This window comes from Lemur catta, chromosome 7, assembly GCF_020740605.2.
Source record: "Lemur catta isolate mLemCat1 chromosome 7, mLemCat1.pri, whole genome shotgun sequence".
NCBI lineage: Eukaryota > Metazoa > Chordata > Mammalia > Primates > Lemuridae > Lemur > Lemur catta.
The window spans coordinates 61698777-61719222 of NC_059134.1; the positions used below are offsets into that span (position 1 = coordinate 61698777).

The window sequence follows — 20446 nt, forward strand, 5'->3', positions numbered from 1 at the left end:
GTTTTAATTAACCTATTTGTTTTCAGACCTCTTCGTATCTTTAATCATTTTTCACCTCTGATTTGACCTCCTAGTTGTGAAATATTTGACTTAATGGGAGACTTTCCCCTAGCTTATTGATTCCAGACGTATACAATTCCAGACAATTCAAAATGCTGACATACACATGTTTTTTGTATTTTTCCTTATGGTAAATTCTTAGAAATGGAATTACTTGATAATAAAAGGTTAACTTTGTATGTGTCACATGTGCTCAAGAAATGTTAGCTTATTTCAAAATAGCAGCAGCAATATATGGGAGCAAGTCGCCACCCAATCACCCCATCATCATCTTGACAACGTACAATATTATGCATCTAAGGCAATAAAGTAAGCAGACCATATATCCTTTTGAAAAATATATTTTCAAATAACTGATGAAGTTAGAAAGATTTGAAATTTACTAGCAATTTCTCTTTCTTATTTAGTATACTGGTTTTTCCCCCCTTTTTTTAGTCGTCTGGGTACTGTGATGCCTCCAGAGATGCTCTTTTTGCTTAAGATTGCTTTGGCTATTTGGGCTCTTTTCTGGTTCCACACAAAGCATAGGATTATTTTATCTGGGTCTGTGAAGTGTGACTTTGGTAATTTTATGGGGATTGCATTGAATTTGTAAATTACTTTGGGTAGTATGGGTCCTGAGTGGATCTGGCTGCCTGTGCCAGAGTGATTAGGATGGCATCGGTTACAGAAAATTTGGATTGGCAGGCACTAGATCGCTGTTGCACCTGCTCTCTGGTGGAAATGTCTCTGCACAGACTCTGAGCAGCTCCCTGATCAGCCCAGAGGTAGGAAGTGGAGGAGGGAGACCCCTTACGGATCACACTGCCTGTAACTTTTGTTTCTCTCCTAAAAAGCACTGTCTCCTTGGGTTGCTTCTATCCTGCTGTCTTCACCTCTTCCCAGCAGGGTGGATTATAGTGGGACCCCCAGCTTAATCTCTGAGATAGTGGCTAATGCTTGTGGGTAAGAATCAGCCACACCCTGTTTGACTGAGTTGGTAGATGCTATACGCTGTAGAGTTGTTCTCTCTGCCAGTTGTTGATGCTTGCAGGAAAGAGCCAACTGAAGAGATCTTCTTTTATGCCTGTGATAAACTCTAGACCCTTAGGTGGAGCAATTGAATGTCCCAGGCTTTGGGAGGGTACGTGTAGCTCCCAGGGGTTGGCTTAATCTCCACCATAGCAGAGGTGGGTGGAGGAGCAAGGCTGGGTATGGTTAGGTTATGAGAACTTGGAAGGCTTTGCAGATCCTCAGCAGGTCTCAGAGGTAGTTTTCCCAGCTGCCCGGGAAAGCTGCTGGGAGGAGGGTCAATGCAGCCTCTCCAGACCAGGAAGATTACTCATGAGGAAGGGGCCACAACTCCCTGGGAGCCTGAACCTGCCACACTAGGTTTACATAGCACTGTGGGTTGGGATCTTCCCCACCAGATACCCACCCTAGTTCAACACTGTGGCTTTCCTGTGGGGGGATTGGTTCTTCCCCAGATCGCTGTGTCTCAGACTCCAACAGTATTCTCCCATCAGTTCTGCCCACATGGACTCCCCTCACCTCCTGTGTCCAGCTTCCAAACGTCCCCTGTGTCCCCCAGCAACCCACTCAAGTCCTGGGGGCATGGGATCTGGCCTACATGTCTGACCTGCTGGCTGTTAGATCTGGAGCCAAGAGGGAGACACATGAAGCCTCATGTGTAGCAAAATGCTGTTTATTTTGAGCTTCTGGGTGCACATGGGTGGAGGCAGAAAAAAGTGTCCACCACGAGCCGGGGGAAAGCTTTGGATTGTATAGAGGGTTTTTCTGAAGGGAGTGACCTGGGCCAGAACAGCCACTGTAATAAATTCTTTTCAAACAACCAATTTCTAGGACCCCTGCATAGGCCTCATCCTGCAGAAATGGGGGGGTAGCTTCATCCTTATGAGGGGGGATAGGAATGCCAGTGTCACTGGAACTGTCTGTGGTCAGAGTTAGATTCACAACCTCCAGACTCTCTAGACTCCTGCAGCTATTGTTTCACTGTCTAAGTTTTCCATTAACCGCATTTCATCCTATACATACTTTTCGGGTTCCCACCCTGAGCAAACCTAACACTGGCCTGTGTCTACGAGAAACACCAGTAGGCAGAGAGCTCCCAGATTGGGCACCCCAGATAGGGCACCCCAGATTGACCACTGCAGGTCCTCAAGAGGAAAGGCAAGGGCCCCAATCTCTGTGGAAACCTCAGACTGGAGGATGCACCAGCTGGGGAGAGGCAGCCGCTCACCAAATTCTCTGCTCAAACTGGTCTCCCTGTTGCAGTGGGTGGGGGAGGAGCAGGGAAGGATAAGAGTCTGAATAGAAGGAAGCCAGCTCTCCAGCCTCTCCGGTCACTCTCTTTGGAGAGGAACCCCATACAGAATGTCCAAGCTCTGGGATTATGCAAGTTCTCCCCTCAATTCCATAGTTGAAACAGCGCTGGGGCTCACGGGGGTGCAAAGCTTCCAAGTCACTTGGCTGCCCACTGATCAATGAAGGACTGTGGGAAGGAGAAAGGGATTCCCCCTTATCCCTTCACTGGGCTCCGAGTCTCTCTGGGTTTGATCCTCACTGATACCTTTTCTTCATTTCTCCTCTTCCTTCTCTGCTTCGCAGTTTTCCTCCTTGAGGTCCACAGCAGGCCTCTCCCCTCTCTTTTATGTGAAACCCTTCCTTCCTTCCGAGACGGTCTGGCAAGAGATGTCTCTAGACAGCCTTCTTTCCCTCTTCCTCTTTCCCTCCTTTTTGATTTGAATGATAGATGTTCATATTGGGACATGAATCATTTCTGTCACACATCTCATGAGTATGTTTTGTTTTAATGCTTACCTGTTACTTTCATTCATGTGATTTTATTTTTCACATAGAGAACTTTTTAAATGCTTTTATTGTTGAATAAATTCAACTCTCCTTTTATAGTTTCTACTTTAGGCTGATAAATTAAAACAGCCCTCCTTTACCTCTGAGGTTGTATATGTTTCCACCATATTTTTCTTGCAGTTTTTTCATGACTGGATTTTATTTTAACACTTAACTGAGTAATTGATTGTAGTGTATGCAGTTAGGTAGGCATTTCCCTTTACTCTTTCCTAAGAGTGTAGTTGTTCAGTTACTGTTTGTCAAGATTTGTTTTCCATTTCCCTGCTAAATTTAAAGGACATATTTTTATGTATCAGAGTATAATATTTTACTGAGATCTAGTTCTTAGATTTCTATTTATTTTACTCTCTAATTTGCAAGTTAATGAACCTCTATGGAAAACAGTATAGAGATTCCTCAAAGGACTAAATGTAGACCTTCCATTCTATCCAGCAATCTCACTACTGAGTATCTACCCAAAGGAAAAGAAGTCATTATATCAAAAAGACACCTGCACAAGAATGTTGATTGTAGCACAATTTACAATTGAAAAGATATGGACTCAACCAAATGACCATCAACTAATAAGTGGATGAAGAAAATGTGGGGTGTGTGTGTGTGTATACATATATATACCATGAAATACTACTTAGCCATAAATAAAGAATTAAATAATGCCTTTGCAGCAACTTGGGTGAAACTGGAGACCATTATCTTAAAGTGAAGTATCTCAGGAATGGAAAAAACAAATACCACATGTTCTCACTTATAAGTGGGAGATAAACAATGTGTGTGTGTGTATATATATGTGTATATATATATAGAGAGAGAGAGAGGGAGAGAGAGAGAGAGAGAGAGAGTCATAAAATGGTATAATGGACATTGGAAACTAAGAAGGGAGGAGGCAGGGGGAAGGGATAAAAAATTACCTGTTGGGTATAATGTTCACTATTCTGGTGACTGTGAAAGAGAGAAAGCCCCAGGGAGACCAGCACTGCAAATTCTTCATCACTGTTAGGACAAGCAACCCCTTCCCCAACCCACCACCCCGTTTTTCTTCCTTCAAGCAGATCTTGATAAGACCATAGAGGCAGCTAACACTAAGCTTGGTCAGGGGAGGAAGAGGGATATGGCCAATATAACATGGAAGGAAAATGTTAGGGAAAACATGGTATCTTTTGGCAAGAGAACTCAGTGGAGTAGAGGCTATGAAATTCCGGACAAGCGACTGGAGAGAGAAAAGACATTTACAAGGAAGTCTAAAGAAAATAAATAATTAAAAATTAGCAAAATTCTACCCCCTTAATCAAGCCTCCACTTGAATCCTCTTTTGAGGAGTGGTAAGGCATCAGCGGCAGGGGCTGTTGCCCACACACATTAGTTGTATACAGACTCACAGATGTATTGTCCCAAGGTCTGAACTAACCCCTCATGTCTTTGTTTCTTAAATGCCTTGCTCTTTCATGTGCCCTTTTAAGTGAGAGGTTCAGAAATAAACACGCTGAACACATTTCGTTGCAGTGAAAATAATTGTTCTTTATTAGGCAGAAGCCAGATGCTCAAGGCCCTTTATAATTTCCCTGTGTTTTGTAGTTGGGCTCTGGGGACAAAGGGACCTTTAATCGGAATTGGGCAGCAGGAAAGGGAGCTCAGTGGTACTTGTGAGCCAGAGCATTGGCCACGCCAGTCACCACCTTCTGAAAGGCAGCCTGCACCGGCGGGCTGAATGCATTGCCAAAGTGTTCAGCCAGCACAATCACCAGCACGTTGCCCAGAAGCTGTGGGGAAGAGACGAGAGGTATGAACGTGATTAGTAGAGAGACCCAGCTTGGACTCGGAATATTTCAGCCTCATCTCAAGCTGTGCTCAGCACTGTAACCATAAAACAAAAGTGAAACAAACAGCTGAATCTTAGCTGCTACTACCAATATGACACCTCCCATATCAGCCATGATTTATATGCAAAAAATATCCCTCCCTATTACTGTAACCCAGAAATTAAATTATCACTGTCATTCTTTAGAATGATGCAAAGCAGCATGATATGGTTCATAAGAAATAAGACAAACAAACAAAAAAGTGGCCTAAAAGAAGAAAGGGTTTTTTACAATATCACAAATGCCAAATTACTTTGATTTGGTCATTACACCATGTATATATATATATGAATCAAAACATCACACTCTACACCATAAGTATGTACAATTATTATGTGTCAACTAAACATAAAATAAAAATAAAATAAAGTAGGTAGATTATTAATATCCAAACAATACACATACATATCAAATAGCAACATACTAGGCAGACTGTATAAGTTCTTCATGTTTTTTTTTTTTTTGGTCATTTAAGTTATCTTCTAGATATTTCTCTTTTGTTACATAAAAAATTAAATCATTAAAAAAACAGAATAAATAACAGAAAAAAAAGAAGAAAACAAGAAATAAGTAATAGAAAACAAAGGTTGTGAGCAGAGAATAAAAGAAACTAAATAACCCTTAGGGGCCCACAGTGATGCCACCAGGTGCCTCTTTCCCATTCTAAACTGGACTTGGTACCCATGCCCCCTCCACATAACATGAACTTGGCAATAGAGAAAGAAGAAGAGAAACATTGAAGGTCCCGTAGACTCACAGTGAAGTTCTGAGGATCCACGTGCAACTTGTCACAGTGCAGCTCACTCAGTTGAGCAAAGGTGCCCTTGAGGTTGTCCAGGTGATGCAGACCTTCACTAAAGGCACTCAGCACCTTCTTGCCATGGGCCTTCACCTTAGGGTTCCCCATAATAGCAGAAGGAGAGGAAAGGTCCCCAAAGGACTCGAAGAACCTCTGGGTCCATGGGTAGACGACCAGCAGCCTGAGGGGATGAAAGCAACCCAGGAGACAGAGAGAGTCAATACCTGTCAGAAACCCAGGAGACTACTCTGGCTCCACAGGCCCAGTTTCCGTTTGTCTCCTTAAGCCTGCCCTATAACCCCGATACCAACCTGCCCAAGGCCTCGCCACCAACTTTCTCTACGTCCACCTTGCCCCACAGAGAGGTGACGTGACCATTCTCTTCAGGAGTCAGGAAAGTCATGGTGTCTGCTATTGCTAGTGATCACAGTTGTGTCAGAAGCAAGTGTAAGCAGTAGCTGCCCCCACCCTGACTTTTATGCCCAGCCCTGGCTCCTGCCCTCCCTGCTCCTATGAGCAGATTGGCCAAGCCCAGGGTGTGGATCTCCAGGGTGAGGCCTGAATGATGGCAGCAGTACTTGTCCTTGGCAGTTCTGAAACTGGTTTAGGAGTCTAACTTCAGACCCTCAGCCCTCCCTCTGTGTATCTCTTGGTTCCATCCGAGTAGCACGAATTGCTACTAAAAACATCCTCCTTGGCAAGTTTACTCATACAATTTTGGGAATCACAGCCTGGTAGGCCTATTAGAGATTGCTTCTCCAGTTTTCTTATTACATGAATGAGGAATTGAGGCACAGAAAGTGGAAGGTATTTATTTGCTAGATGTAGTTCAACTTAAGAGTATATACCTCTTCCTATGTCTCCAGAATATGTAAAATAACTACAAAGACAGAATGGACAAGGATGGAATGAACTACAAGGACAGTTCTAAGTATATGTTCCTTCTCCTGGTTTGGATTAAATCCTCCTGGTAAGAAAATAAATATTTATTCATTTGGTGTTATTGTTTTGTTTATAATAATTTGGTCATCTAACCAAATAAATGATGCTTAAAAAATAGAATCAATAAATATGAATCATGTGTGTCCTATACAATAGTTATTCTATAGATGAACTATACAGACAGCTTCTCTGGTCTAATGATCCTCACATTACAGTGAACAGAGGAGACCAATACACATATTTAAAGAAACAAATGAGGAAGAGAATGTCAAATGGTATTATATGACACAAAGAAATGCACAGTGTGAAAATGGTAGTGAGGGACTGAAGGAAAGTAATATCAGGATGGCTGTCCTAAGGGAAGTTACATTTGAAGTGGGACTTCTGTGATATGTAGGCATAAGAAGTTCCAGAAAGCAGGAAGGGCACATGCGAAATTCTGAGGATGAGAAGAAAAAGAAGAAAAAAACCCACAACTTGGGATTTCACTGTATATAAAGACTAAGGCCAGAGTAAAATGTATTAAGGAATCAAAGTTAGAGACATGGGTCCAGGCTTATTATTTGAGTCTTGTCAATAAAAGTAGTAGAGTGGATATTTTATTCCAAAACATGGGAAATCAGTGGATATTTGCAAACCAGAGATTAGCAGGCTTTCTAATCCACACAGCACCCAAGTTTATTTTTTCCCTTCTCCATCTGCCTTAGTCAGCTAGAGGTCCTGTGACAAAATATAATTCCATGGACTGGATGGCTTGAGCAACAAATTTTTTTCTCACATTTTTGGAGGCCAGGAAGACTAAGATTAAGGTCCCAGCCTATTAGGCTCCCAGTGAGGGATCCTGTCCTGGCTTTCAGATGCCTGACTCCTCACTGTGTCCGCAGAGGGGAGAAAGAGAGGTCTCTGCTGTCTCTTCTTTTTTTTTTATTTTTTATTTTTCAGCTTATTATGGGGGTACAAAAGTTCAGGTTATATATATTGCGCATGTACCGCCCATCCCCCTGAGTCAGAGCTTCAAGCGTGTCCATTCCCCAGACAGTGTGCATTGCACTTATCATGTAGTTATACCCCCATCCCCTCCCCCCACCCCGTATCCCCCCGAGTCTTATTATTATAAAGAAAGTAATCCCATGATGTGGGATCCACCTTCATGAGCTCATCTAAACCTAATTACTTTCCAAAAACCTCACCTAAAACTAAGGTCACATTGAGGGGTTGAGTTTCAACATATGTATTTTGGGGAGAGACAAACATTTAGGCCATAATGCCATTACATCACACTCTTGCTTATAAATATGCATTAACTTCCAATTATACAAGAATTCCAGTGAATCTGCCTTTCCAACTAATGTACACAAATCCTTCCCAATTCCTTTTGATCTCACAGTGCTGCTCTGTTGCTTAGACATGCAAGGCTAATCAAGGCATGTCTAAAGTTTCTAAGTGTTTGCTGGTTCATTTCCCCAACCTAAATGTTCATCTCCTCCAGTAGCTTACAGTGATATCTCTTCCTTGAAATGCTGTAGCCAATCTTCACACTTGGACATTGTCTCTCCTGAGGGCATGGGACCAATTCAACTTCCTGGGCATGCACGAGCACTTAAAACATAAAGTTCCTCAGTAAAGCCAGATACAGTTCTTTGGGGTTATCTTGGAAAAGAGCTATCCTTGTTCTGGTCTTTAAAACCATCAACCCCCAATCTAGCCTCACAAAGGCTGTGAAAAGACATTTACCCTTAGAAATTGTGTCACACTAAATAGAATAGAATTACAATCTTTGCCTGGACCTTGACTTTTTAATGCCTGGAATCCTTTTGCTCCATTGAGCCCCATCCTTGCTACTCTGCTTCCATTTAGCCCCTGAGTTCTTCTCTGAAGTCACACCCTTCTCCTCTCAATTGTCTGTTTCTGAGGAATCCCATCCTATAGAGCCCTCCTTCCCACCAGAACTCCCGCATACCTTTTACTTTCCCTTGCAGAGCTCCTATGTGCCTGTTTCTTTATTGTCTTGTTCTTTCATTTTCTCATAAAAATTCACATCTCATGCAAAAACAAATGGATAGCACGCACACACACACACACACACACACACACACCTCAACATAAAAGCCCTTGGGGCTCATACATTTAAAAGAACACAGAGAAAGAAGAACTGAAGACAAACATGTGTGACATCATAGCAGAATAGTTTTATTATTTATTACTTGACAGTTCTCCCTGAAAGCTCTGCACCATGGGCAGGGGGCTTAGTGGTACTTATGGGCCAGGGCAATGGCCACTCCAGCAACCATCTTCTGCCAGGCAGCCTGCACCTGTGGGGTGAAGTCCTTGCCAAAATACTTTGCCAAGACAATCACCAGCTCATTTCCTAGGAGCTGTGAAGGTAGAAAGAGACAATAGAGATGAGAACAAAGTGAGCAGAGAGGTACAGGCTGGTCTCCAGGTATCTGGACACCCAACTCCTACTCAGAACCAAGAACTTCTCACAAACCCTGAGGTTTTGCCTAGCCATTAAACACAGGTAATTTGTTCCCCTTGTAGGACTAATCACTAGCCATGATTTAAATCTTTCTACCTTATTACCGCCAACAGCTCCACATTTTCAGGGCTGAAAATATTTTTTAAAAAATCTCACAGCTCTCTTTCCAAACCCTGTATTCCAGTTGTTTCTCTTTCTGAGAGCCTCTTTGCCCCCCTCCTGGTATAATTATAGGATGTAAGTTTGAAATGAGAGTTTAGCAGCATTGTATATATGTGTCTAGCCAATATAGAAATGGCCTTAGCAATATGTATTTGGCCACCTAGGTTTCTTCCTTTTACTGAGCCAGCATGGCCTGCCTACATGTATCTTTTCAATGGCCATTTTTTTCTGCCTCCAGCAAGGTTTGTTAAAAAAAAAAAAAAAAAAAATGGGCCAGGCGCGGTGGCTCACGCCTGCAATCCTAGCACTCTGGGAGGCCGAGGTGGGTGGATCGCTCGAGGTCAGGAGTACGAGACCAGCCTGAGCAAGAGTGAGACCTCGTCTCTACTAAAAAAATAGAAAGAAATTATCTGGCCAACTAAAATATATATAGAAAAAAATTAGCCGGGCATGGTGGCGCATGCCTGTAGTCCCAGCTACCCGGGAGGCTGAGGCAGTAGGATCGCTGAAGCCCAGCAGTTTGAGGTTGCTGTGAGCTAGGCTGACGCCACGGCACTCACTCTAGCCTGGGCAACAAAGCAAGACTCTGTCTCAAAAAAAAAAAAAAAAATGAAAAACATAAGAAAAAAAAAAGAAAGAAAAGACAAAGTTCTTTTTAAAGGAGTCTAATTAACAAAAGTTATTTTCCTCATCTTTACCCAATCTTTTCTCAAAGCCAATAGAATGTAGACAAGTCCCTCTAGACTTCTAAAGCCACTCTTTAGGCTCTACTACTACCTCTTGATCTCAGCTCTGTTAGTCCCACGGAGTTTCTTTACTCCCAACCGTAATATCTCCAAATATCTCATGCCCTGCAGGTGGCCTTAGTTATACTCAGATCAAAGTTCAGTTATCTAAATCACCCCAAAATTAAAGGAAAGAGGGCTTTAACATCTCCTGGACTTACCTTAAAGTTTTCAGGATCCACGTGCAGCCTGTCACAGTGCAGCTCACTCAGGTGGGCAAAGGTGCCCTTGAGATCATCCATGTTCTTTATAGCTTCTCCCAAGGAAGTCAGCACTTTCTTGCCATGGGCCTTGACCTTAGGGTTGCCCATGATAGCAGAGGCAGAGGACAGGTTGCCAAAGTTGTCAAAGAACCTCTGGGTCCATGGGTAGACAACCAGGAGTCTGTGAAATAGGACAATAGCAATTAGAAACCCAGAAATTGTCAGTAGTCCTGAAAAGTATCCTGTATTTCTGCCATATAGAGGTTCATTCCATCCCTCCCTTGTCCTGGCCCCCAGAGGATACCTTCCCAGGGCTTCTCCTCCAGCCTCTTCCACATTCACCTTGCCCCACAGGCTTGTGATAACAGCCTTCTCTTCCACTGTAAAATGAACCATGGTGTCAGGATTGGGAGCTGGTCGATAATTTCAGACGTGCCAGAAGCAAGTATGTGCAACTGCTAGAAGGGGATTCCTTTTATTTCTCCATCCCTGACCCCTTGGCCCCTTGCCTCACATGGTGCTCTGAGGCTATTCGTCAAGGTTGCTTGGTCAAGGCTATTGGTCAAGGCAAGGCTGGTCAACCGTGGGCGTGGTTTAGAGAGGGAAGGGTTCAGACAGACGTTTGCATTGAGATAGTGTGGGGAAGGGGCCCCCAGAAGGACTCCGCGGCTTAGGTTGTTTATGGTCTTTGTCTTGTTTCAATTCAGTTATCCCAATTTTTTCTCTCATCCACTCTTTCTTTTAGCTAGTTTCCTTCTCCTCCTACCAGAGAATACTCCAGGACTTCTTTACCAGCTTTTTCTACATTTTTGTCTCTAGCCCCAGAGAGGCCTGTAGATTAAAGCTAAAGCAAGACAAATATTTGAAAATTTCAGGATTGTGAAATTCTTTTTAGGCACAAGTCTAGGATCTCTGACAGGACAAGTGTAAGTCTCGTTTAGTAGGAGTGGTTTCCAAGTGAGAAGTGCTATACTCATTTTTGAATACACAGTGGATTTAGGCCATGATCTCTCTAGTTCACAATAGTCTGGGAGAAAGTAATTTCATAAAACAAGTTTCAGTGCAGGAATCAATTAGTGTTAGCTAATATAATATAAGACTGAACACTTACCTCAGTATTTACTTACCTGTACCTATTTGAAATAAATCATGTATGTTTCATCTGAGCAAAGGTATTTATCTTCATGTCAGTGTATGCATCCGGGCACCAGATGATGTTCATTCCCCACTGGATCAGTGTATGTGCTGGGTGATGACCCAGAGTTCCAGAGTAATGCTTATGCTTAGTGAAGACAATGGTGGAAGTTTCCTTGGTAGGTAATGGCTTTGAATTAATTATCTGATTAATGTTAGGTCACTTTTTAGACAGTTTTATTTCAATACGTAACATTAGAAAGACTTCTTTTTCTTCCTCCTCTTGTGTGCTTATAGAACAACTCCAAAGAAGCAGGGGCTATTTCCATTGAGTAATAGTCTACACACTGTCACAGCTGGGACATCACTGTACTGTAGAACTGTACATGTGTGTATTCATTATGAATTTGTTTTCAGTTAAATTGTCTTAGGCTGGCAATATCTAGTTCTAGATCTAGCTCACTAAGAGATCAAGAGTATGTCTGTCCACCACTCTATCATCACTATCCTTGAGCCTTTGACACCAAGAACCAAAATAATACACAAGAGAATTTTAGGTCAAAAACAAGAAAAAGAGACTGATTGATTAAAAATGCACATTGCTTGGTTTTTTGTTGTTTTTGTTTTTTGCTATTGAGTTGTTCGAATTCTTTGTATATTCTGGATATAAATTCCTTGTCAGATTAATAGTTTTGCAAATATTTTCTCCATTTCAATAGGTTGTCTCTTAACTCTGTTGATTTTGCTGTGCAAAACCTTTAAGTTTAATATAGTCCAATCTGTCTATTTTTGTTTTTATTGCCAATACTTTTTGGGTCTTAGCCATAAAATCTATGCCTAGACCTGGGTAAAGAATCTGAATAGACATTTCTCAAAAGAAGACATACAGATGTCCGACAGATATATGAAAGAATGTTCAACATCACTAATCATCAGGGAAATACAAATGAAAACCACAATGAGGAATCATCTTACCCCAGTTAGAATGGCTATTATTGGAAAGACAAAAATTATTAGATGCCAGTGTGGATGCAGAGAAAAGGGAACTCTTACACATTGTTGGTGGGAATGCAAATTAATACAGCCATTATGAAAAACAATATGGAGATTTCTTAAAAAAAAAAAAAAAACTAAACAAAAGCTACCATATGATCCAGAAATCCTGCTACTGAATACTTACCCAAAGAAAAATAAGTCCTTATATTAAAGGGCTAGAAACACCCTATGTTTATTGCAACACCATTCATACTAGCAAAGATATGGAACCAACCTATGTCCATCAATGGATGAATGTATAAAAAATATGTGACATATTTACAAAATAGCATACTATTCAAATTAAATCTTGTCATTTGCAGCAACATGAATGGAGCTAGAGGTCATGGTACATGAAATAAGCCATACTTAGAACAACAAATATTGCAGGTTCTAACTCATATGTGGGAGCTAAATAAAGTTGGTCTTATGGCACTGGAGAGTAAAATAATGATTATCAGAGCCCAGGAAAAATGTGAGCGTGGCTGAGAAATGGATGTGATGGGGGATGAATAAAGGTTGGTTAATGGGAACAAACATTCAGTTAGACAGAAAGAATATGTCCTAATGTGTACAACAATGTATTGTATATTTCAAAATAGCTAGAAGTGAGGACTTGGGATATTCTCAGCACATAGAAATGGTAAATGCGCAAGGTGATGAATACTCCAAATACACTGACTTGAACATTACACATTCCATACATGTAACAAAATATCACATGTGCCCCATAAATGTGTATGGATATTATTTTTCAACAAAGAATGCACATGGCTCTGATTTGTTGACTGAAAATATTTAGTGCCATAAATAGCCTCTGTTTACTCTGTTTAGAAGCACATTGAAAAGTTATAGAGCTCAGAGAAAATAGTACTATTGATAGCCTACAACTACAATAATCATTGGTCTCTCATCTCTATTGTGGCGTTATAAAACCAAATTAAAAAGAAATTCACAGGACACATTCTAACCACTGTGTAGGGGGAGCAAAATGTCTAATAGAGTTATATTTGCCAAGATATGGCACTTTAACTTGGTGTAAGGTTCTCAAGCCTTGATATGAAAGACTCAGGACCTGAAGGTCAAAACTCCCTGAGCAAACTAGCACTCCCTTAAAAGTGGTTCAGTTAATACCCCTCACATATGAGGGTCCCCCCTCTGCTATGAGAGCTTTCAGTTATCCACTGCCTTCTTCTTCCCTTACATCCTCCCCAGCCAAAAAGATACCACGTCTTTCTCACTCTACGTTTATCCATTCTTCCCATTTTGCAGACCTCACTGCTCCTCCCAGGTTTAAATTATTATATTTGTTCCCTTGAATCATCATCCATATCTAGTCTCTGCAAATGTAATTCATTTTGCACTTATAAACAGATTACTCTTCCTTAAAATCTTTTTTTTTCAGTTTACTAATATATATATATATATATATATATATATACATATACATATATTTATTTATTTTTTTTTAATTTCAGCTCATTATAGGGGGACAAAAGTTCAGGTTATACATCTTATTCCCTGAGTCAGTTAACCTCCTAAGAGTAATTATTGTTTACTATTGCCAATAGTATAATACAATCTTATATTTTTATAGTCAGGGTCCTGCATTATCTGGTCTTTCCTAATATGCTACCCATGTCTTACTCTCCCCTCTACTCCCAGAAAGCTGGTTTCATGCAAGTGACAAAGCCTTAGTGTGCTGGTTTTAGACTATGAGCTTTGTTAGTATTTTATCTCCTTCATGAAGTCTTCATCATTACCCTCAAAAAAGTTCCCACTATGTCCTAACTCTATTTTAGTGCATGTTACACTCTATCAGAAGACAATGAACAATGATTTCAAATGTCATGATCTTGGATCCCCACTAAGAAAATGGAATGCTTCAGGGAAGAGCAGACTATCAATGATAGTCTAGACTTTTTCTAGAAAGATCTCAGCCATTACTCAACTCATCGTCTTATCTCCAAATTAATCTCACAAGATCTATGATAAGCTAACTGCTTCAAAGTGTACATTAGAATAAATTAAAATTAAAATAGTAATCCTAGCCTAGATCTTGGATCCCTATAACACTTTGTTTTTTGTAAGGAAATTTACTATGTACTACAAATCTGCTTTCTCAGGTACCACTTACCACCTCCTTCCTCCCCCTGTGCAGTAAGTTTTTGCCACGCTGCACACATGTCCCTGCCCACTTAGCTAACCCTTTCCCCACCCTTATAAAACTTCTTCCCCACCTTGGCATCCTCCCTGGCCCTGTAGAATCCTCTCATAGCATGCACTTTCCTTCGATGAATCCCCACACACTTCTTAAAGAAGCTTTTGTTTTTCCTATGGTCTCTCCCCATTCCTCAGCCCGTGAACTCTTTTTCCTCTAACACACGAGGAAATGATGGAGAAGATAAAATTGCAATTTTTTATTATTGAATAGAATGTACTTTATTAAACAGAAGCTATGCTCTCAAGAACAAGCCCAGTCTCCTTGTGCAGAAGGAGGATGTCAGGGACACACAGGGACACTGGCAAACTAGAAAGAGGGCTCAGTGGTACTTGTGGGCCAGAGCAGTGGCAACGCCAGACACTAGCTTCTGCCAGGCAGCCTGTACATCAGGGGTGAATTCCTTGCCAAAATGAGTAGCCAGAATAATCACCATTACGTTTCCCAGGAGCTGTTAGGTGAAAGACAAAATGAAAGAAAAAATGGCCTGTTGAGCAAAAGTTTTCAAAATGAATTTGCAGGAAAAATAAAATGGCTTTATACACTTCCCTGACTACTCTGACCTCAAACTGCTCCAAGGGTTGTACCTATCCAATAAGTTTAGATAAGCATAGGTTCAATTTTATTGTTATGAGCCTTACATTCAACATCCTGCCTACCTCTATCTTCGTCCTCTCTCCCCATTTCACCATTGTTATTTGCCTTCCTCTCTTCCTTTCTTATTTACCAATTGTCTAATTTCTGTAAACAGAGGATTTCGGTGCTGCAAGGGTTCTCAGTGGGAGTTTAAAATCTCCAACCAATGCAGGAAAAAGTCTCCATTTGGTCACAGAAAATTTAATGTATTTTAGAGAATTCATTGTGTTTTTCTTTGAGAAAATCTGTCTTTAAATTTTTCACCAAAATCTTTTCTCTAAACTTCGATTATCAGGACCGACATAAAATAAGGAATTTGTTCATTGAGACAGGCCTTCATCTACCAAAATCCAAAGTGCATTTATCCTTACAGAAGTCTGTTATTATATAATGTTATTCTCCAGGATAAAAACATCCAGTTCTGACAAAATTTCCTGAAAAATTTTAAGTAAATTCAGCCTGCTAGTACCCGTTTGCTGTCACTAGTTCTGAATCAAATTGGTCTTGGTTATACCCACTGGAAGTCTGTCCTTCTAACACCAAGCTGGTGGTTTCTGAGATCTTTGTTGATCTTTCTAATTGTAGTCTAATCTTCCATTATTGTCTTAAAGTAAAAAGCCAAAAAGAGGACATGAGCATCTCCTGCACTCACCTTGAAGTTCTCAGGATCCACATGCAGTTTGTCACAGTGCAGCTCACTCAGCTTAGCAAAGGCGCCCTTGAGGTTGTCCATGTTTTTGACAGCCTCTCCAAAGGAGGTCAGCACCTTCTTGCCATGGGCCTTGACCTTGGGGTTGCCCATGATGGCGGAGGCAGAGGACAGGTTTCCAAAGTTATCAAAGAATCTCTGGGTCCAGGGGTAGACAACGAGGAGCCTGTGAGATGGTACCAATAGCAGATGGAAAATTAGAGATGCTCAAAATCTTAAGGACTTTCCTGGTTGATTTGCCAAGGTTATATTCCTCCTTCATTCTCATGCATCGAGAAACAATGTTTACCTGCCCAGGGCTTCGCCTCCAGCCTCTTCCACATTCACTTTGCCCCACAGGCTCAGGATGGTAGACTTCTCCTCAGCAGTAAAATGCACCATGGTGTCAAGTCTGGGAGCTTGCTGACGATCACAGCTGTGTCAGAAGCAGGTGTGTGCTGCTGCTTCTCTGTGTGGCCTTTTATTCTCCACTGCTGATGTTCTGGCCCCTTGCTCTCCGTGTTAGTTACAAGTCATTGGTCAAGGATGAGCTGTGTCCCTCAGGGGTGGAGCCAGGTCAGGAGAGGGTCAGCAGTGAAGTATGCACACATTGTGATAATGTGTGTTGGATCCTGAGACCCTTCTCTTGCTGGCTCCTCCTCTATGCACAGCATAATTTTTCATTCATTCACCTTTTTCACTCTCTTCTCTTCCCACATCATCTCCCACAATGACAACCATCTCTCCCATTCCCCTTTTTCCAAGAAATTCCCATAGAAAGGAGCTAGGCCTAAGATAGGAAAAATATTTCAGCAAAAACAGGTTTAATATTTTGGTTAAGGATGGAGACAATGACAAGAACAGGGCCAAGGGAAAAAAAAAAAAGTTAAAGCTATTGACACAGAATCTCATCCAGTTCTAGCTCTCTTGAGGAGTGAATTGTAATCAAACCTTCTGGATCTCAGTTTTTCTAGGGAGACAAGAGCCATACATGGAAACTGAACAGAGTAGTAAAAAATTCACCATGAGATTAAAGCCTTAATCCCTAAATGTAATACTAAGGCATGATTCCCTGGAGAGGACAGAAAGAACAAGATTACATCCAGCGCTTCCAGGGAACACTTTCTGTTTCCATTCTGTGACTCTAGAGGAAATTGGCTACTTTGGCGGTGTTGCCCTGGTCTCTCTTCCTGCTTGTCTGTCCTGCCTATACTTCTCACCAGTGAGACAGGTGAGGAGACTGAGATTATTTAAAACCAGGATTTGTCATCAAACTGAGGAACAGGCAAATTGATATGTTAATCAGACTAGGAGTCAGGTTAAATTTAGGGTTTGCTGTAGCCACCCATGCCAGAGGCTTCAAATTCCTTTAGTGCCCTTGTTATCGATGTCCTGGTTGTGATGACTTGCTAGCTCTTTACATTGTTGGAGCTTAAACTGGAAGTCGGGCATTTATATGCATTCAATTCCACCCGTGCGCATGAAGAATATTCTCTGTACAATATCACTTAATCTGCACCTAGTAATATAACTGTCATTATCCTTGTTTTGTACAATGAAGGAACAAGGTCCCAGACTTGTGTAACTTTCGAGATGACAGATTTGATAATTAAAGGAATAATGAAAGCAGAATTGCCAGATTCCAGCTTTGTTAATTCTAGAAAAGTCCCCCTACATCACTATAGTCTAGTAGCCCCTGCCCAGGTCCTGCTTCTGGCTCGTTCTCTGTATATTTCTATCTTTTATTTCCTCTAGTGCTCCCTTCGCCCCTTCCAGATCTGGAAGTTTCTCTTCCTACAATTTCTTGTATTTTGGTGCCCCAGATGCTTTTGGCCTAGTGCCCTCAGGGTCTCCATATATTCCAAGTTTACTGAGAGCTCTTGTCTTATCTATAACCCTGCCTTGGCATTTATTATCTTTTCTTATAGGTATGATAAAAAACATTTCTGTCACATGAGAATATTTCCCTTGTCTTTCTTCTATGATTCTAGAAGTTTTTACCTGACTTAATGATGCTCCTCAAATTGGTATTATTCCAGGCCACTGAATTCCTATACCACTCTTTTAGCTTTTAATCAAGAATACCTCTCTGGGCATACATTTTAACCAATGGCAAACATAGAGATAACCAGGAATTCCTAATCTTTTTATGTACCATGGATTAGTTTGACAAACTGTAACTACCAAATAATGTATTTTTCATTTTATAAAATAACATACATAGGATTTCTAAGGAGGTTAGTTATATTGAAATATAGTTTATCAAACATCAAAACATCTAGTTTACAGTATAGTATTATATATGCTGCTTTATGAATTCATTAGATCTATGAGTCAATCCACAACTACCATAATATCCAAGTAGTGATGCAAATAAATGTTATTTAAAAACATCTGTAGAACTATAGTGTAATATGAAAATATCTGTGATTTCTCTCTATAAACAGGCAAGAAGTACTGCTGGCATTAAACTAGTTTGTTGCTTATATTCAAAATGGAAGAAAATGCTAAATTTTGGTTAAAGTAAGTAAAAATAAAGATGAATTATTTTTCCCATAAAATTTCACCAGCTTCTTAGTGTTCTGTGGACCCCAGATTAAGACTTCCTAGGCTAGAATCTATAGTTCAGAAAGACAGGATTTTAGGTTGGGAGGGAAGATGTTTGATCACTGAAGGAGAAGACCAATGAATAGTCAAGAAGCAGCTGGTCACTTAGGGAAGAATAGTCCTTGAGTTAATAGGAGATTTTTAATCAATGGAGATAGCGCTCTAGGTTTTCAAGGGAAATTTGCTCTGGATCTATAGTGTGAAGGCAGTGACCCTCATCAGGACGTGGATGTGAGCCTCAGACATTGTCAAAGTCCAGGGAATAAGGACTAGGTCTCCCAAAGCCAAGAGTTTGGGGAAAATGCCCCTCCCTAAAATAAACCCTATGGATATGTCCCATCCTCCATCCAGTTCAGAGTGTGGACACCAGTCTTCTCTTATAGTCAGAGTATGGAGTTGATCCTCCTCTTTCTCCCTCAGACACAGTTGCAGGGCCCATATCTACCCCTCTGCTCATGGCCTGTGGGACAATACCGGGCTCACATCCAGACACCTGGCCCATCCCATGCTCCCTTGTGGCTAAAGTTTGTGGAGAAGGGATTCAAGAAAGGTTACAAGGTTGAAAGACAGCAGGTCTATGCTATGAATTCTTATTCTGAAGTCAGGTAACCTGAGGGCAGTCTCATTATTGCCTAGGTGCTTGTCAGTTCAAGCTAAATTACCTGAGCTGCTCATTTTAAGCACTTCATTTTTTTTTCTCCTGTGAAATACCGTGAACAAGTGATTATTCTCTCCCTTTTGTAGATGAAAAGCCCAAAGTTTAGAGTGAGAAGTGTCAAGGCTATGCAGGATAGATCAGAAATAAATGGTCAGAAAAAGGAATCAATAAGAATATTCCTTTATTGCCTATATAATTTAAAATTAATAAAATAAAAACTTTGTTTATCTTAAGATATTTAAATAATTTAAAATTAATAAAATAAAAACTTTGTTTATCTTAAGATATTTAAATAAATTTAAGATTTTTAAATAAAAAAAAAAACTTTTAAAAAGAACCTCTCAAATTTCATAAAGATCAATTCCTGCCTCAGGGTTTCCTATAGCATTTGTACTTTTGTAAATTATGTGCAGGATTTTTAAAAATGTAAAATGCCTCTTTTCAACAGGGAAAAATTCAATATTTTCTTAAATCTTTTTAGCTAATCTCTGACATTTATTTAATCCAAGGAGTCAACTATTATATTGCCCTTAGGTGCTATTAGTATGAAAAATTATATAAATTGGATTGTTGGTAGGTAAAGTAGGCTCTTCCCTGCATGTTTTTCACAGTGTTATTTGAGTAAAAAAAAAAATTGCTTCAATGACTATTCTTTACCACAAATGAGTTTTTTTTATTTTTAACTTTAAAATAGGAAAATTATGAACAGGGTTTGTACAACACTGAAGGGAAAAAAACTTTAGGATTCTTGATTAGAGAGGCTATAAGTTCTGCTCCCATTATGTGTCTAAATTTATATTCTCGGAACAGAAATAGATGAGATCCAACGGTTCTATTAGGTTTTGCATTGGCCGAGAAACACTATGAGTAACACAAGCTGTTCTGGTAGCTGCTGTGCAGGAAGCCTATGAATATTTCCTGGTGTGACTGCAAAGAATGAGAGAATAAGCCACAGCTAGTGTCAGACAACACTGCTGCTTGCTATACACTGGCCTCTGCCTCATCCCTCACACAGGTTGTAGGTGAGTCTGAGCCAGAGCTGGGCTCATTCTCAGAGTGACTTTTCTTCCATGGCAGCTTACAGCAGAGACGCTGATTGTTTAACTGACCTCTGAGAGCACAGTGCCTACAGCAGAGCCCGAGATTCCACACTTTCCTGCATGATGGACCTTGAAGGTTAAAACTTGAATCTGACAACTTAGAAAAGTCATAAATATCCCATTTTCCCCTTAAATGTAGCTTTACTTTCTTGTTTCTTTAACGTTTTTTGATCTTTACTAAATAAAGTCGTCTTTGTTTATTTTTCATGA

The 20446-nt window shown here is 40.6% G+C and overlaps 3 protein-coding genes across 3 annotated transcripts; all 3 read right to left on the reverse strand.

Annotated features, from left to right (window-relative positions):
- Positions 1–4425: 4425 nt before the first annotated feature.
- Positions 4426–6045, reverse strand: LOC123642334 (hemoglobin subunit beta). The gene is made up of 3 exons (XM_045557332.1): positions 5898–6045; positions 5545–5767; positions 4426–4688 (listed from the first exon to the last, which is right to left on the reverse strand). Exons 1-3 carry the CDS (start codon positions 5987–5989, stop codon positions 4560–4562), a joined length of 444 nt encoding a protein of 147 aa, XP_045413288.1. The 5' UTR covers positions 5990–6045; the 3' UTR covers positions 4426–4559.
- A 2651-nt stretch (positions 6046–8696) lies between these two features.
- Positions 8697–10636, reverse strand: LOC123642335 (hemoglobin subunit gamma). The gene is made up of 3 exons (XM_045557334.1): positions 10462–10636; positions 10116–10338; positions 8697–8903 (listed from the first exon to the last, which is right to left on the reverse strand). Exons 1-3 carry the CDS (start codon positions 10551–10553, stop codon positions 8775–8777), a joined length of 444 nt encoding a protein of 147 aa, XP_045413290.1. The 5' UTR covers positions 10554–10636; the 3' UTR covers positions 8697–8774.
- A 4175-nt stretch (positions 10637–14811) lies between these two features.
- HBE1 (hemoglobin subunit epsilon 1) lies at positions 14812–16328 on the reverse strand. The gene is made up of 3 exons (XM_045557335.1): positions 16182–16328; positions 15836–16058; positions 14812–14998 (listed from the first exon to the last, which is right to left on the reverse strand). The coding sequence occupies exons 1-3, from the start codon at positions 16271–16273 to the stop codon at positions 14870–14872; spliced, it is 444 nt and encodes a 147-aa protein (XP_045413291.1). The 5' UTR covers positions 16274–16328; the 3' UTR covers positions 14812–14869.
- Between the last annotated feature and the right edge of the window lie 4118 nt (positions 16329–20446).

Excerpts from the sequence above, each read along its gene's own strand:
- LOC123642334 (XM_045557332.1), bottom strand. The coding sequence starts at position 5,989 with ATGACTTTCCTGACTCCTGAAGAGAATGGTCACGTCACCTCTCTGTGG. Across the intron at positions 5,768-5,897 it reads GGTGGCGAGGCCTTGGGCAG|GCTGCTGGTCGTCTACCCAT; the intron begins GTTGGTATCGGG and ends TCATCCCCTCAG. Across the intron at positions 4,689-5,544 it reads TGGATCCTCAGAACTTCACT|CTTCTGGGCAACGTGCTGGT; the intron begins GTGAGTCTACGG and ends TCTTCCCCACAG.
- LOC123642335 (XM_045557334.1), bottom strand. The coding sequence starts at position 10,553 with ATGGTTCATTTTACAGTGGAAGAGAAGGCTGTTATCACAAGCCTGTGG. Across the intron at positions 10,339-10,461 it reads GGAGGAGAAGCCCTGGGAAG|ACTCCTGGTTGTCTACCCAT; the intron begins GTATCCTCTGGG and ends CCTATTTCACAG. Across the intron at positions 8,904-10,115 it reads TGGATCCTGAAAACTTTAAG|CTCCTAGGAAATGAGCTGGT; the intron begins GTAAGTCCAGGA and ends CTACCTTCACAG.
- HBE1 (XM_045557335.1), bottom strand. The coding sequence starts at position 16,273 with ATGGTGCATTTTACTGCTGAGGAGAAGTCTACCATCCTGAGCCTGTGG. Across the intron at positions 16,059-16,181 it reads GGAGGCGAAGCCCTGGGCAG|GCTCCTCGTTGTCTACCCCT; the intron begins GTAAACATTGTT and ends ACCATCTCACAG. Across the intron at positions 14,999-15,835 it reads TGGATCCTGAGAACTTCAAG|CTCCTGGGAAACGTAATGGT; the intron begins GTGAGTGCAGGA and ends TTCACCTAACAG.